This window comes from Dipodomys spectabilis, unplaced genomic scaffold (assembly GCF_019054845.1).
Source record: "Dipodomys spectabilis isolate Male_0828 unplaced genomic scaffold, ASM1905484v1 ptg000207l, whole genome shotgun sequence".
Classification (NCBI taxonomy): domain Eukaryota; kingdom Metazoa; phylum Chordata; class Mammalia; order Rodentia; family Heteromyidae; genus Dipodomys; species Dipodomys spectabilis.
Window position 1 is genome coordinate 15246372 of NW_024870884.1, and position 17266 is coordinate 15263637.

At 45.3% G+C, this 17266-nt stretch overlaps 2 protein-coding genes across 3 annotated transcripts in view; one reads left to right on the plus strand and one right to left on the minus strand.

Annotated features, from left to right (window-relative positions):
• The window catches only part of Wdfy4 (WDFY family member 4), a 270144-nt gene that overhangs the window by 53431 nt on the left and 199447 nt on the right, over positions 1-17266 (minus strand). The gene's annotated exons all lie outside the window — the stretch shown is intronic.
• Lrrc18 (leucine rich repeat containing 18) lies at positions 1021-16098 on the plus strand. Its single transcript, XM_042696277.1, has 3 exons — positions 1021-1101; positions 13338-14182; positions 15867-16098. Exons 2-3 carry the CDS (start codon positions 13419-13421, stop codon positions 15889-15891), a joined length of 789 nt encoding a protein of 262 aa, XP_042552211.1. The 5' UTR covers positions 1021-1101; positions 13338-13418; the 3' UTR covers positions 15892-16098.

Sequence of the window (17266 nt, forward strand, 5' to 3'; positions counted from 1 at the left end):
TTCTACAATGTTTTTTTATTATCTGCATAATAATACTAATACTTGTTTTGCTAATATTCTCAATTATTGGAAATTTAATCTAAAGCCAAAAGTAAAAGTGTAAACTAAAAGTCCATAAGGAAATGGAGTTGTAACTTAAGTGGTAGAGAAACAGCCTTGAGTGAAAAAAAAAATGAGAGCATAGAAGCCCTGGGTTAAAAATCCCTGCACACACACACACACACACACACACACACACACACACACACACACACACACATTCACCACAACTTTATTCAATAGAGTGCCACACTGGAAGTATCAGTAAAAGCCCCCAGACTCAGTGTTGCCCATTCCTTCAGATGTAGATTCAGCATTTGACAATAGGAAATCAGTCCAGAGAAAACAATACAGAACTTGAAGATTTTTGTGAGCTTCAAGAGTGAAAAAGGCACAGAGACAAATGAAACTGTGAGAAATAAAATCTTAATTAAATTGATTAAGTCTTCATTCTCATAGACTTTTCTGCCCAGGCTGGCTTTGAACCATGATCCTCATATCTCAGCTTCCTCAGTAGCTAGGATTCCAGGTGTGGACCATCAGAGTTTAACTCCTTAGTCATTTTTTGCTGTGCAGAGGGAGGCAGGTAGAAGCTGGGGTTTGTTAGGCTTCTACTTAGCCAGTTAACCCTCAAGCAAAAAAGTAAAAAAACAACAACAACAAAAACAATGACAACAAACAACAACAAAGAAAAAAACAGGACAAATTGCATGGAAGTGAAGAAAACTATCCCTTTAAAAGTGCCATATGTTGGCCTTTTCCCTATGAGCAATGTCCACAGCAGGAGGCTGCCTGGGAAAATATCTTTTGGGGTTAGAAACTCTAATCTTGTCTCACTCACCCACCCTTGGCCAAACACAAAGCAAATGCCAAACTGCAGGGGTCACAAGATCAAAAGCCCAGGGTTATGGTTTACCTTCTGGAGATCTTTTCAGCCCCTGTCCCTGCTTCCTTCCCTTTGTAGGCTGGCTTCAAGATTATGCTAATTACCCCAGGTCCCAAGTCTCTGGTTGCCTGGTGACAACGTTTGACCACAGAGGAAGAGGAACGGGACAAACTGAGGTAAGTTTTTACCTTGGTGTATTTATAGATTTGCTTTAACTTTGCCAAACAACAATGCTTCAGACTATTCTTCCCCTCTCCTTTGAGTAAGCAACTCTGGAGAGGCCTGTACTCCTGGCTGCTTTACTGACAAAGCCCAGACACCAGCTAATGCATTATTTAAGAGGGAAGCCAAAGTGCCCTGAGCCTGGCCAGCAAAGACAGCCAGCTGGGGACAGGAACAAGGCCTGGTATTCTTAGGTCCCCTTGGGCCTTGGGTAAACTTGGGAGGAGGGGACTCCTGAAGCAGGGGACAGACTGATGATTGTCACACCTGGTTCTCTTTCTAAAGTCTTGTTGGGCAATTGCTGGGTTGCATTTTTTTTTTTTTTTAGTGAGCCTTTGTGCTCAAGGCCTAGCACTCTTGAGACACACTTCCACTTCAGGCTTTTTTTGGTGCTTAACTAAAGAGAAGAGTCTCACAGACTTTCTTGTCTAAGCTGGCTTCGAACTGTGATCCTCAGCTCTCAGCTTCCTGAGCTGCTAGGATTATAGGTGTGAGCCACCAGCACCTGGCCCATTTTTTTTTTCATTATTAATTTTTTGTGTTTGAACGCAAGACCTAATGCTCTTGCTTGGATTTTTGGCTTAAGGCTGGTGCTGTACCACTTGAGCCACAGCTGCACTTCAGGCTTTTTGCTGGTTAATTGGAGATAATGTCTCAAGGGTTTGTCCCCTTGAACCAGCTTTAAACTTGAGTCCTCAGATCTTAGTCTCCTAAGTAGCTAGGATTACAGGCATGAGCCCCTAGTACCTAGCTCTTTGGGCATTTTTGCTGTTCAGGTGAGGTTGGTGTCTGTTCTGTTTCTTTCTACTTAGCCAGTCCTCCTAAGAAACTGAAATAGACATGCTTCTTTATGCACGAAAGTCACTAAGGTAAACTTCAGCAGATCTCAACCTGGTTCCTATTAACTGCAGAGGAGTTTGGAGAATAATCAGTGTCTTAAGAAAGCTGGTAATACAATCCTTGTACAAATTATCCTGAACAACTAAACCTATTAGCAAGTGGTTTAGTCCTAGGCTCACATGGACCCTGCATGTGAACATGTGATGATATGCTTAGGAACATGTTAGAAGATTCTAGAACACACACTTCAAGTCTTGAGTTTTGTGTGACAGGCTTGGTGAGAAAAGGCAGGTCATCTACTTAATGTCTTTCAGACAAGTACTTTGGCCTCTCTAAGCCTCCATTGCACAGGAAAACAGCACATCGGGGATCCTGTAAAATGTCCATTAAATGCCTGGCCCAGGGTGGATAGCCAGCATAAAAACTGGGCACTCAGTCTAGAGGCATAAACCTCATGTTGTTGTTTTGCAAAGTGTGTGACACAAAATAGGTCCTGATACAATCACAAATTGCCTGGGTGCTATAGGAGCAAGTACAGAACAGCAGCTCTCGTGCCGTAAAATGACACTCAGAAAGGCTGAGACTCCAGCAAAGAAATCACTCGCATAGAGCTATGACTGGTCTCCAAGCCGGGGTGAGGCTGAGGTCCTGTAGGAACATGCTGAGATCACCCCAGCCCTGCAGAGCACCAGGGCACCCGTGGCTGTCTAGAGGCAGTGTGGACCAGTGCTGGTGTTTGGTACTTCAGCTTCCTGGTGGGACTCCCAGGAGTCTACCTGCTGCTAAGTACTAAGGGAGACCTCCTCCACTCTGCCCCACTTCCCAGCTGGGGAACAGCAGTGAGAAAGCCAGACAATGGCGCTTCCAGGATTCTCCTACCTCTGGAACACAAGCTTGCCAACTTTCGCCACCAACTCGATTCACTGTCAAGTTCCAATTTCCCAGTTCGATGCCAGTCTCCGACAAAGACCCTTATCCTAACCCTAAAGCAGACTCTGAAGACACACCAACACCTTCTTTGGATTCAGCATGAGCCTTGACAACAGAACTTGACCAGGACAGGACAAAAGTTCCCTCAGGCCCTCCTTCACCTCCCAACAGCATCTTCACAGTGCGTTAGGAATGTCCCTGCCAGCCCTGGGGCCAAATTTATCTAGGACTTAGTGAAGCCAAATGACCATGGGAAAGATAATGACAGACACAGGACAGACACGGGAGCAGAGCAGATGCGGGCTCTGCTGGGGCAGCATGTGACTTTGAAAAGGACAGGCCTCCATGTGTATCTCTGAAAAGGGATGCATGAATTAAATGATTTCTAATCCCAGCTACTTAGGAGGCTGAGATCTGAGGATTGAGATTTGAAAAGCCAGCCCAGGCAGGAAAGTCTGTGAGCTTCTTGTCTCCAATTAACCACCAAAAAGCTACAAAGGAGCTGTGGCACAAGTAGTAAAATACTAGCCTTAAGGACAGTGCTCAGGCCCTGAATTTAAGCCCTAGGACCAGCACATGTATACACACACATGCGCACGCACACACACACACACACACAAACACACACAAAAGAAAAGAAAAAAGAAATGCAATTAAGCCTAGAGTTTGCACTTAAAAAAAAGGAAGGACAAATATATAGAAAATACCAGGGTTGGGGCTGGGAAGGTGGCTCAGTGATAGAGCGCTTGCCTTGCATGCCTGAGGCCCTGGGTTCGATTCCCAGCAACACATAAGCAAAAAGAAAAAAACTGGAAGTGGTGCTGTGGCTCAAGTGGTAGAATACTAGCCTTGAGCTGAAGAGCTGAGGGACAGCGCCCAGGCCCAGAGTTCAGGCCCCATGACCGGACCCAAAAAAAAAAAAAGAAAAGAAAAAAGAAAATACCAGGGTTAATCAGGTGCTGGTGGCTCAAGCCTATAATCCTAACTACTCAGGAGACTGTGATCTGAGGCTCACAGTTCAAAGCCAGCTCAGGTAGGAAAGTCCGTTAGATTCTTAATCTCTAGTTAACCAGAAAACCAGAAGTGGTGCTGTAACTCAAGTGGTAGAACAGTGGCCTTGAGCACAAAAGCTCAGGGCCAGTGCTTAGGCCCCAAGTTCAGTCCCTATGACCGACAAAAAGAGAGAGGGAGGGGGTATGAAGGAAGGAAGGGAGAGAGAGAGCAAGAGGAAGAAAGAAAAAGAAAGGCAGGCAAGGAAGGAAGGGAGGGAGGGAGGGAGGGAGGGAGGCAGGCAGGCAGGCAGGCAGGCAGGCAGGCAGGCAGGCAGGCAGGCAGGCTGGCAAGCAGGCAGGCAGGCAGGCAGGCAGGCAGGCAGGCAGGCAGGCAGGCAGGCAGGCAGGCTGGCAGGCAGGCAGGCAGGCAGGCAGGCAGGCAGGCAGGCAGGCAGGCAGGCAGGGAGGCAGGCAGGCAGGCAGGCAGGCAGGCAGGCAGGCTGGCAGGCAGGCAGGCTGGCAGGCAGGCAGGCAGGCAGGCAGGCAGGCAGGCAGGCAGGCAGGCAGGCAGGCAGGCAGACACCAAGGTCCACTGGAAATTTCAGCCTGCTCTTGAGTTTTCTCTTACCTGACCACCATTCTAGAAAGGTTTCATCACCTGCTCCTACCACCTGCCCCCACCACATTTTGAATCTGTGTGGTCCCCCTCTTCCTCCACCACCTATTTAGTACCTACTACCTTTCTTGCCACACCCAGTTTGTGTCTGCCTTTGTCTCTTCTTCCTTTCCTTTCTCTTCTGTTCTTCCAGGAGATGACTAATCCTCATGCCCACTCTGAGCAGCCCTCCGGCAGCCCCTGGCCATACTCTCCCTTCTTCTGCAACTCTGTGTTCCAGATGCTTAAGCATCTTTTCCTCAAACATCCCAGGCTCTGTACCGCTCTTAGGACTTCTGTCCTATGCACATCGTCTTCTGACCAGTTCTTCCCCAAATCCTCCCATGTGACTTCTCCTTAGCAGTTAAGTGGCAGCTAAGAAGGGACTTTCCCAAGCAGCTCAGTTGACACTGGCACCCCCACACCCCTAAACTCTATTCCTAACTTGGCATTTTCTACATACTATCTCTTGTATTATTGGAAGAACATTTGCACCACTAAAAATGCTCCTTTTGTTATTTTGTTTGCTTTGGGTTTTGCTTGATTTGCTTTTCCCTCAAATGGGATATTTCACAATAAAAAACAAAGCTGCCTGCCTTGTTCACTATGTATATCCTGATGTGCACCTGAGTATAACTCATATAAAACTGTTGGAGAATGAAGGAGCAGATTGGATTGCAGCCAACTCTAGAGATTAAAAGTAGATAAAAAGTATAATTGAATCTGTAAGTTCCTTTAATTCTATTTTTTCTTCTTCTTTTTGTGCTGGTACTGAATGGGATTTCTATCCAGTTGGAGTACTGAGCCCCAGTTCCTCCAATGGATAATTATGCTGTCTTATCCCTGCCTTCCTCCCACCCCTCACAAGGCTCTCTGAAGCACTCACACTTGTCTCATCCAACCCTTGGAAAAGCAGCCATCTTGTGTGTGTGTGTGTGTGTGTGTGTGTGTATGCGGGTCCTGGGTCTTGAACTCAAGGCCTGGGTACTATCCTTGAGTTCTTGTGATCAAAGATAGCACTCTGCCACTTGAGTCACAGCTCTACTTCTGGCTTTTTTGTTAATTGAAGGTTAGAGTCTCCTGGACCTTCCTGCCCAGGCTGGTTTTGAGCCACACTCCTCAGACCTTAGCTTTCTGAATAGCTAGGATAACAGGTGTGAGCCACTAGTACCTGGCTGGAAGCAGCCACTTTTATCACCCTAGACAATGTGGAGACTGATGAATAGGAAGGCTCAGGATACTCACCAGCTCTTTTGGATGGGGACTGAGAATTTAGGTGCCAACCACCTAAAGACCATGGGCATCTCTCTGCCATACTGCTTTCCTCAGCCCTGAATCTTTGTGTGGCTAGCAGGGGAAGAGGGAATAAAACAATGTCTGTCTGCAATGGCATAACCTAAAACAAGATGGCTGAAATGGAATGCTAACACTCCCCTCTGAGGATTTAAAATGCCTATAATCCTAGCTACTCAGGTGGCTGAGATCTGAGGATCCAAGTTCAAAGTCAGCCTGGGCCAGCAAAGTCCAGGAGAGTCATATCTCCAACCAAAACACCAAAAGCCAAAAGTAAAACTGTGGCTTCAGTGGTAGAGTGCCAGCATTAAGCTAAAATGCTGAAGAGACAGCACCTAGGCTCTGAGTTCAAGCCCCAATACAGACAGACAGACAGACACACACACACACACACACACACACACCTGGGTCTGCCTAGGTCCTTTGGGCTCTGCCTATGTTAAGGCAGTCTGTGTGATCTGAGCATGTGCTCAATGAACTAGATATTTCTAGTCTGTTATACTAATAATCTTAATATTTTATTTTAATTGTAAGTCACCTATTCCCTTTTGTTCCTTTAACAAATCCAATTAAAACAGACTGCATTCCAAATTACAAAATAGATGCTATTAAACCAATAAGAAATCATAATCTTCGGCTGTGGGGCCGCATAATCTCTTGGGAGCCTTTGCTCCAAATAAAAGTTGAATTCTTATTGCCCACCTGGGGACAGGGGACAGTGTGACAGAGAATGGCTTCCTGTTATGTGCACATGGGTTGAGCCACCAGTATGCCACAGTGAGAGAAGTAAATAATATTAGGGTGGGCATAGCTGTAGATGTATAATGTCCCAGCAAGATACTTCACGCCATGTTGATTGGATTAACCAGATAACTGCCAAATGTAATGAAGCCTGTCATTTGCATGGAGACCCTGTTTGCTGCTCTCCGGGCACTGGGGAGAGAGCTTTGACTTAATGAGAAGCCCTGTATCATGCTCATGAGTGGGAAGAGTAACAGACTCAGAGGACAGCTGTGAGGATGGAATGAATGGCAAAAGATGGTTAGCTGTGCACAGTAGTGAGCAGAGGGACAGACAGCATCAAGAGAGAAACAGCCAGATGCAGCAGCTCATGACTGTAATCCTCCTCAGGAGGATTTGAGGGTCCAGGTTCAAAGCCAGTTCTGGGGGATGAATCCTTGAGATTCTTACCTCTAATTAACCCGTAAGCTGGAAGGTTAGCCTGGCACTAGGGGCTCATTCCTGTAATCCTAGCTATGAAGGAGACTGAGATCTGAGGCTTGAATTTCTAAGCCAGCTCAGGCAGGAAAGTCTGTGAGACTCTTTTTTTTTGGGGAGGGGGGTCCAGTTGTGGGGCCTGAACTCTGGGCCTGGGCGCTGTCCCTCAGCTCTTCAGCTCAGGGCTAGCGCTCTACCACTTGAGCCACAGCGCCACTTCCGGCTTTTTTCTTTTTGCTTATGTGGTGCTGAGGAATCGGACCCAGGGCCTCAGGCATGCAAGGCAAGCGCTCTACCACTGAGCCACCTTCCCAGCCCCTCCATGAGACTCTTCTCTCCAATTAAGCACTAAAAAACCAAAAGTGGCACCGTGACTCAAAGTAATAGAGTGCTAGCCTTGGGCAAAAGAGCTCAGGGACAGTGCTCAGACCCCAAGTTTAAGCCCTGTGACTGACAAATAAAAAAGCCAGAAGTGGAGCAGTGGCTCAAATGGTAGGGCACCAGCCTTGAGTTAAAAAATCCAAGCAAGAAAACAAGGCCTGACAAGCTTCAGTATTGGAGCTTGAACACACACACACACACACACACACACACACACACACACACACACAGAAAGCAAAGATAGACAAACTGCTGCCTAGACATAGTAGAAGTTAGATCTTAGTGTGAACTCCCATGTTGAAGAGACTAAAGATCGCTGTTCTGCTGGGTGCCGGAGAATGAGCTTGGCTGACATTCTAGGCCATGCAGGTGAAATGTTTGTCTTCACACTTGACTCTCATCAGTGTGGAAAGATGCTCACCTTGAGAAAGGATGGGTTAGGAGCGATATTGTCAGACACCTTGGATTCATATATTGTTTTGCAGAATGGGACCTTCTTTGTGTAACTACTTAATGATAATAATAATAAAATAAATTGTTAAAAAAAGATGCTCACGTCATGGTATCCCCAGGGGGGCTGGAGGAGCCAATTTCCCCCTCCTTCCCTGCTCACCTGGCATGTATGCCTAGCAAGCAAGCTGTGGTTTTGTGAGTACCTTTAATCCACCACTCTCCTTCTCTCCCCTCCCCTCCCCTCTCCTTCCTCCTCCTTCTTCTTTCCTCTCCTTCCTTTCCTCTTTCATTCCTCCCTTCTGTCTCCACGCCACTCCTCTCTCATAGTCAACTGCCAAGCTCTTACAGTTAACTGTTCAACTATCAACAAAACTCATACTCTCACATACATCTACCTGTCTGTGTAAAGGAGTGCTGTATACTGGGCAATGGAAAAGGTCACGCTGAATGGTTTCTTTGTGGGCTTCTATCTGCACGTGGCCCCTGCCAGAAAGTGGGTGGGCTACCTGTCTTGTGGATCCAGGAGGGAATGTGAGTGAAGCTTGTATCTCCTTTACCAGCCACTTCAGAGTTGGCCCTCAAGCATACATTCCCCCTGTAAGCTCTGGCCTGTGACCACTCCAGTAGTGAGAGTGAATCTGACCAGACCGGCCACTGTGAGTCCAAGGGCTCAAAACTCTTGGGTTCCTAGTGACCAGATTGCTTTAGGTATGCACACCTTCTTGGGCATAGGGCTGGTGATACTTGGGCTGGGCAGGACTTTCAGCTTGCAAGTGCTACAATTCCAGAATAGCTTCCTCTCTTTGTAGTTAGTGGGGCCAGCAATGTGGCCCCCAGGATGAGGTGTTTGCTACTAATTACAGGACAGGCAACAGAGGAATGAAGTGGGAACAGACAGAATTCAGTGCAGGCAGCTTAGGCTTCACTCATCTAAGGTTAGACTTTGGCTGTGTGGCCTGGGGAAGTCCCTTAACTACTCTAAGCTTCAATTCCTTCATTTAAAAAAAAAATTGTGGCTGAGCCAAGCACCAGAGGCTCATATCTGTAATCCTGATTATTCAGGAGGCTGAGATGTGAGGATCATGGTTTGAAGCCATGAAAATCCAAGAGACAGGAAAATCCAAGAGACTTTTATCTCCAATTAACTACCAAAAAACTGGAAATGAAGCTATGGCTAAAGTAGTAGAGTGCTAGCCTTGAGCGCAAAAGCTCAGGAACAGAGCCCAGGTCCTGAGTTCAAGCCCCAGGAGATGTACAGACACACACAGACACACAGACACATAGACACACAGACACACAGACACACACACACACACACACACACACAGTTAGAGTTAGGGTTGAGCCAGGCACCAGTGGCTTACATCTGTAGTTCTAGCTACAGGTTCAAAGCCAGCTTGGGAAACCAAATCCTTGACACTTGACACTATATTTGGAATTTTGAGTTTGGATCTTTTCCCAGACTATGATATGCTTAGGAGCCTCTCCAGAGGTGCCCAGCAGCTGCAGGACACCCCAGCTCACTGTCAGTCTCAGGGGGCAGTGGTACATACTCTACAGGGTGCTTAGCTGAGATGTTTGGAGGCATAGTTGACGCACTTTCCATTTACAATGTTTTCAGCCAATGGTGGGTCATCAACTCATAACCCTATGCTAAGTCAAGGAGTATCTTTCCTTCTGCATGAATGAAGTGTTGACAAAAGTGTGTATCATTTCCTCTTAAGAGATCACTCACAAAGCCAGGATATATCTCATCCTTCTGGCTTGAGGCTTCGTACAAAGTTACCCAAATATTTAGCTAAGAAACGGGAGGGGTATGTGACTTAGGAGGCCTTATTTCTACTATGCATCAAAGAGTGAGATAATTAATTGTAACACAATGCCAGCAAGTTATTTAGAAATAACAGATGTATAGAAAAAAGTCAGTCTTATTTAAAAGTGTAGTGTAAATACATGAGTGTGAAGCACCAGAATGCATTCTCCTATCATAATGATTGTCAGGACCTTCCAACTGAAAATGCTTGCAAATGTTTGCATGGCATTAAAATATAGGTTGCCATTACGTTTTTAATTTAGATATCCATGGGGTGCCTTACCATGCTGTTTGATTCACAATGACTGGATAGAAAAAAAATTAATTAGAAATTAAAACCAAACCAACTGGTCCACTTTTTTTCCCAAGTATTAACCAATTGTTAAAGACAAGCCACTACATATAAGACATTCTTACATTTGGACTTCTTAGCTGTGCATATGAAATGATATCTATTATCTATCCATCTATTCATCCATCCATCCATCCATCTACCCATCTATCCATCCAGCTGCCTGTCCATGCATCCATCCACCCATATGTTTATTTGCATCTCATTTCCCCTACGACCACCATCTTATCATGTGCAGGTTGTTCCCAGTGTGACACCTGAGGATTTACATGTCAAGGCAGGCCATCTAACCAGTTTTGCTTATCTCAAAAGATTGCCTGTTCCACACTTCCCTGCTGAGTGGGCCGGGCCTGAGCAGGACTCAAAGACACTCACGCTAGAGGAAAGGCCCTTGACCTCTAAGGGGTTTCTGAAATGAGGCTCCTGGTGCTGGTCTGCTTCTAGTGGAGCTGAGCAGATTTAGGAGTCAGGGTGATCTGTCCATGAGCAACACAACACACCCTGTCTTCCACCAGCCATCTTCAGATGGCCTTGAGGAAGCCCTGGAAGGCTGGTGGCTCATTATGTTCCCATCTGGCCTAAAGCTGTCTGGGGACCCACACTTGCCAGGGAGAAGGTGAAGTGCATTAGCCCAGCCAGCCCTCTACTTTGCCTCTCAGTGATTAATGGGCAGGCTCAGAGCCAAAGGGTCCATTGAAGAGTGATTCCTTAATGGAGCAGTACTTTGGCCAGCTTCTGGCTGCTTCCTCACCATCATCAATCAGCCCTGGGAGGGCTGCTTCTCACGGTGTGGGTGGGTAGGAGAGACAGGCTCAAAGGGGTTGGCTGGCCGTGTGTCTATTCCACTGGAAGAGTATCTTCCCATCCAGGAACCCACTAACCCACACCTGAATTTCATCTCATATAGGGGAAAACTAATGAGCAGGTCCATGTTTTGAGAGTCCAATGGAATCCAATTAGACTCAGTGATTATATGGATTTTAGCTACCTGAACTTGGGGAGCAGGCTGATTCATTGGTTACCTATGTAGCTCAGAGGCTTGATATCCCTCAGGGTAGTGGTTCAATGAGTAGACAAATGAGTAAAGGTAAGAAACAAAAACGACTCGGCTTTACTCAGACTCAAAAGACTGTAAGGACCACAGACAAAGGAAAACTGAGCACCTGTCCAGACCCACAGGGTAGGGCTGCCAAGTAAAACACAGAGCTGTGCTGGCCTTGGGAACATTTGCCTGAAAGGCCTCTGTTGTTCATTTAAAGTGCAAGTTTAACTGGGGATCATGCAATTTTTTTTGTTCAATTTGACTGCCCTACTTTGTGGGAAAAGCTGATCAACACAGAATCATAACAGAGGCTTTTCTAATCTCAAGTCATCATTTTTGGTTGGTTGGGGGCCTGCAACTAGGGTTTGAACACTTGCTAGACAGACTCTACGACTTGAGTCATGTCCTCGGCCCACTTTTTTTTTTTTAATTGTGAAAATACCATACAGAGGGGCCCACTTTCTTTTAGATACTTTTCATATAAGGTCTCTCACCTTTTGCCCTGGGTCTGCTTTGCATAGAAATCCTTCTACCCTTGCCACCTGAATAGCTAGGATTGTAGCTGTGAGTCACTACATTCATCTGGCTCATTTGTTGAGATTGGGTTCTTACTAATTTTTGCCTGGACTAGCCTGGAAGTTTAATCCTCCCAATCTCTGCCTCTTGAATAGTTAGATTTTTGAATTGGAGGTTAGTACTATAGATTGGAGATATGTTTTTTCTTTGTCATATGAGACTTTCTTTTGTTCTGGTGCTAGGGCTTGAACTTAGGGCCTGGGCCTTGTCTCTGAGCTTTTTGTGTTCAAAGTTAACACTCTACCACTTGAGCCACAGCTCCACCTACAGCTTTTTGGTAGCTACTTGGGAGATGAGTCTCACGGGCCTTCCTGGCTTCAAACCATGCTCCTCAGATCTCAGCTTCCTGAGTAAATAGGATTACAGTCACAAGCCACTAGTGTCCGGTTGTCATGTAAGACTTTAAAGCTTTAAGTTTCCCTCCCATTTCTGCCATCAATTGTGCTATATTTTCATTTTGATTCAGTTCAGAATATATTCTAACTTCTCTTGAGACTTTCTCAACTTGTGGATTATTTATAAATAGGCTCCTTTATTGTTAACTATGTAGAGTTTACATCAAGTTCCTAGCTATAAAAGGAAGCTTGCTTATGTACCTCTGTCTCTTTCTCTTTACAATGGGTTCACACAATGGATTTTGGTGAGGACTGGAAATAATATGTGAATGTTGCTTGCGATGGTATCTAATAACTAACAGCAATCAAACCTTTCCTAGGAGCCAGGCACTGTTATAGGTGCTTTGGGGTATTAGATAATTTAGACCCTCTAAGAATGCAATAAGTGGCTTGACTTACAAACAAGGGGACTCAGACACTGAGAATTTCTGAGAAGAGCAGAACTAGACTTTGAAGCCAAGTACACCAAGACCAGAATTCTCTATCACAGTCAACATTCTACCACTCTGAATGGAGATCCTTATAACCATCAATATGCCTCCTTATGAAGAGCTGTCTATATCAAATTTCAGTGGGGGAGGGTGGGGAAGGCTGCATTCTCACGAATGCCAGGCTCAATCCTACACCCATCCTGGAGTACTGGGTGCAAACTCTGACACCCTAGGCTCAGAGCTGCTTCTTACTTCCTGTAGCAAAGTCTGCTGAGCTCCTCTAAGTCCCAAAAATAAAGAGGAATATAGTAAGTCATTGCTAAAACTTATCTTATTCCCTTATGTCCAGGATTGTGTTGCATCTCACAGCAGCCCTTCCCTAGAACAAATATGGAGCAATTCTAAGGAGACTTTGCATTTACGTGCTATCCAAGAACACACACACACATACATACATGTGCACACACATACACGCATATGCATGTGCACACACACACACACACACACACACACACACACACACACACACACACACACACACACACATATATCAGGGTTCATATCAAAGCCCAGGGCAGTGAGATATCCATTGGGCCAATTCTGTACTTCTCATTTGTCTCCTAATAAGTTAGATTTGGAATTTAGGCATGCCATTTGTGAAGACTTTTTTGATGGGTTACTCCTCTGATGCTCTAAAACCTCTCTACTATTCTGTTTCTTTCTGACCACCAGTGGGCAGAACCCATGGTTCAGGGGGTGGGTAGAGTCTGGTACCCTTATGTTTTCTCCTAACCAGATGTTATTTTCTCTCTTGTGAAGTTTCCCATGACTGCTTCCTCAGACTGATCATCAGCCAATCAGAAACAACATCTCTCCAGCACCCTTGCTCACTGAGACAACATGGCAAAGGGTGGGAAAGCCCCTAAGGGCAGAAAGATCACCCTCAATGTGGCCAAGAATTGCATCAAGGTCACATTCGATGGGAAGAAGCGCTTGGACCTGAGCAAGATGGGAATCACCACCTTCCCCAAATGCATCCTACGACTCAATGATGTGGACGAGATTGACTTGAGCCGGAACCTCATCAGAAAGATCCCCGACTCCATCTCCAAGTTTCAGAATCTGCGATGGCTAGACCTGCACAGCAACTACATCGACAAGCTACCTGAGTCCATCGGCCAGATAACCACCTTGCTCTACTTGAATGTCAGCAACAACAAGCTCACTACCAATGGACTGCCTGTGGAACTGAACCAGCTCAAGAACCTGCGCACCGTGAACCTGGGTCTGAACCACCTGGACAACGTGCCCACCACCCTGGGGGCGCTGAAGGACCTCCATGAGGTTGGGCTTCACGACAACCTGCTGACCACCATCCCCCCCAACATCTTCAAGCTGCCCAAGCTGAAGAAGCTCAACACCAAGCGGAACCCCTTCCCCAAGACAGATGACATGGATGCCTTTGTAGATACCATCAAGAGGCTGGAAACCCTCTATCTGGTAGAGGAAAAGGATCTCTGTTCAAACTGCCTTCGCAAATGTCAACTGGCCCGGGAGAAGCTGAACAAAATCAAGAGTACAGCCCCAGCAGCACCGAGAAAGCCAGTCTTTGCCAATTTGGTCTCACCCAACTCCGCGGCCAAGGATAACCAAGAAGACTGGAGGTGATCTGGGACCCTATCCTGAGGCTGGAGGGGGAAGGAAGAAGAAATGGGAAAGTGAGCTGAATTCACAGGAAAGGGCAAGCTTCTCTGTTACTGTAGTAGCCTTCCATTCAAGCCCATAAAACACCTTTCCCTACCTCCTTGGCCTGTGGTTTTGTTGATTCAAAGGCTCTCTTCTTTGTATGCATGCATCCTCCTGTAGAAGCACAGGGGGTCAGGAATGAGCCAATGCATTTCGCTCATGCCCCACAGCACATAATACCAGAAGCTTCTTACCATCATTGGCATTTCAGAAGCTACCACCAGCTCCCCAGTGTGGAGCTAGTTCCCTTAGAATTTCTTTAGAGAAATGCTGGAGCCTGGGTTGCTAAGACAGCACAGCACCTAACTCTAGAGTACTTTTAAAATCTCGGAAAATCTAGATTCCAAACTCGCATGAATTTGTTCTCTTTACTAAATGTTTTTCATTTTAAAAATATCAAACCCCTGGGCACTAATTGCTCATGCCTATAATTCTAGCTACTCAGAGATCTGAGATCTGAGGATAGTGGTTTGAAGTCAGCTAAGGCAGGAAAGTCTGTGAGACCCTTTTTTGTCTGTGTCCATCATGGGGCTTGAACTCAGGGCCTGGGTGTTGTCCCTCAACTCTTTTGTTCAAAGCTAGCCCTCTACCACTTTGACCCACAGCTCCACTTCTAGTTTTCTGGTAGTCCAATGGAGATGAGTCTCATGGGGACTTTTCTGCCTGGCCCATAAGACTTTTTATACCCAATAAACTACCAAAAGAAAAAGAAAAAAGAAAACTGGAAGTGGAACTGTGGTTCAGGTGGTAGAGTGCTAGACTTGAGCAAGAGAAGCTCAGGGACAGCACCAGGCCCTGAGTTTAAGCCCCAGGACCAGCACAAAAATAAATGTGTGTGTGTGTGTGTGTGTGTGTGTGTGTGTGTGTGTGTGTGTGCCCTGTCCTACAACATAAGTAAATCACATACTATTGAGAGCTTACTATTTTTCCTGTGACATATGTTTATACATACTTAAAATAATAACATTTATGGCATCTATTCAATCATTCTTTGGGATCTGAACTCAGAGTCTCCTGCTTGCTAGGCTCACTCATTTATTTGGCATTTTACTACACAGTTCCAGTCTATATCCTCCAGATCTCAACTTCCTGGGTGGCCAGGATCACAGGCCTGAGCCACTAACTGGTACACAGGGGTAAACTCACTGCTAAGCCAGGATCTTGGAGGCAGATCACTGGTTCCTACCTGCTGTTCTGCAGGCCTCCAGTCCTAGTGTCTCTATCACAGGCTGAAGCGTTGTGCTTCTGGATTGGATGAATGTCCTATCAGTCCTAGGATAGACTGCTCCAATAACTTCATCTGACTCAAGCATCTATTCAGGAACTCAAGGCCTAGACAGAACAGCAGCTCTCCACAAGAAAATTCTAGAGAAATAGTATTTCCTTCCCAGGCATTCAAAAACTTAGCATAGAAGAGAAACTCAGAAAAGCGTGGCAAGTAAACATACTTTACACAGAGCCATGGAGTTTCCCTTTTCTTACACTGACCCTGTCCAGCAGGGTTTCTGAGAGCCAGAGCAGCCCCATTTGACCTATGTGACTTGTGCATTGCCCTTGGTGCCTGGCGCAGCTACCTCAGCCTCTTGTGTCTCCATTTCCCAGGATGCATCCTGCTGAGTCTTCCTAGAATAGCTTATGGCCCAATCATGAAGCCTGATCAGCTAACAGGAGTAAATGACTATGAAGAAGAAAAGCCTTGTATCAGAAGACAAGAGTGGCATGGGAGGAACATTGTGGAAGCAGGCTCTCTGGTGCTGCCCAAGCCACTGATTTCCTCATTTATGTACCTTCATTCTCTTTCCTTCGGGCTACCTGTATATGAAAATGACTTTGGAAAATATTTGATGATAGACATATAAACAATTAAAGACTTGAAAGTCTTACAGTCTCTATATTTCACTCAAAGTGGTACACCCAAGTTAGTAACCAGTTCATAGCCAGTAACCTGGGATAAATTATAGATGCTTAATGATAAGTCAAACAGCTAAAACGGCTACAAAAACACATACGTTGAGAAATATACTCAAATGCACTATAGTTAGGCATAAGTAGAATTTTGACACATCTCAGTTACGTATAGGAAGGCAAAAAAAAGAAGTAGTGGGAGGGGAAAGATTAATGGGGAAGGGAACAAGGGACAAAAACAGCAAGAATACTCAACGTACACATGTGACAAAGCAAGTAGGAAATGTGAAATGAGCCTAGAAGAAAGGGCTAATAGGATTGGGCAAAATGCTGGAAAGGGTGACTGATCAAGAGGCACAGGACACTTAGATGGACACATTGAATTGTAAGTCCCTGTACAACCTTATAAAGTTCTGAAAAAAAATAAAAGGAGAAAGGGGAATAGGATAGGATCTGATATGGATACTTTGGATCACTTTTAATTTTCTTTGGAATAATTGGCATGTAATATAAAATATTAGAATAAAAAGAAGTTATTCATAGCTATTGGCTGATTTTTAAACTAATTTCTTTTATTTCTTACGTGTTCCCTTTCCTATGCATCCTCAATAGAAAAATAATAAATGTTAGTTTCTTTCAAAAGCGAAAAGTAAGATAGCAGACTTGTGGCCTAACATTGCAATGATCAACTTTATTTGTAATGCCACCAAACCGGAAACAATTACATGTCCACTAGAGTACACAGTGGTACACATTGTTGAACTAACTCTGATAGACTTATACATGGAATACTACTTGGCAAAAAAAAGGAATATCCTATTGATACATGCTAAAACTTGAATAATTCTCAATGGCATTCTTCTGAGGTTGAAAAAGCCAGTGTCTGAAACATGGACACTCCCTGGTTCTATTTATAGGACATTCTCTAAATAAAAAAAATACAGAGATGAAAAGCATACCAGTGGTCACCAGGAGTGGAAGACAACAGGGTGGCAGAGTCAGGAGAGATGATGAAGTAACAGCACAGGAGATTGCTTTGTGGCAATGAAATAGTGGTACATATTGAGTTTGGTGGTGATACATGAAGAACAAGAAAC

Excerpts from the sequence above, each read along its gene's own strand:
- Lrrc18 (XM_042696277.1), top strand. The coding sequence starts at position 13,419 with ATGGCAAAGGGTGGGAAAGCCCCTAAGGGCAGAAAGATCACCCTCAAT. Across the intron at positions 14,183-15,866 it reads GATAACCAAGAAGACTGGAG|GATGCATCCTGCTGAGTCTT; the intron begins GTGATCTGGGAC and ends TCCATTTCCCAG.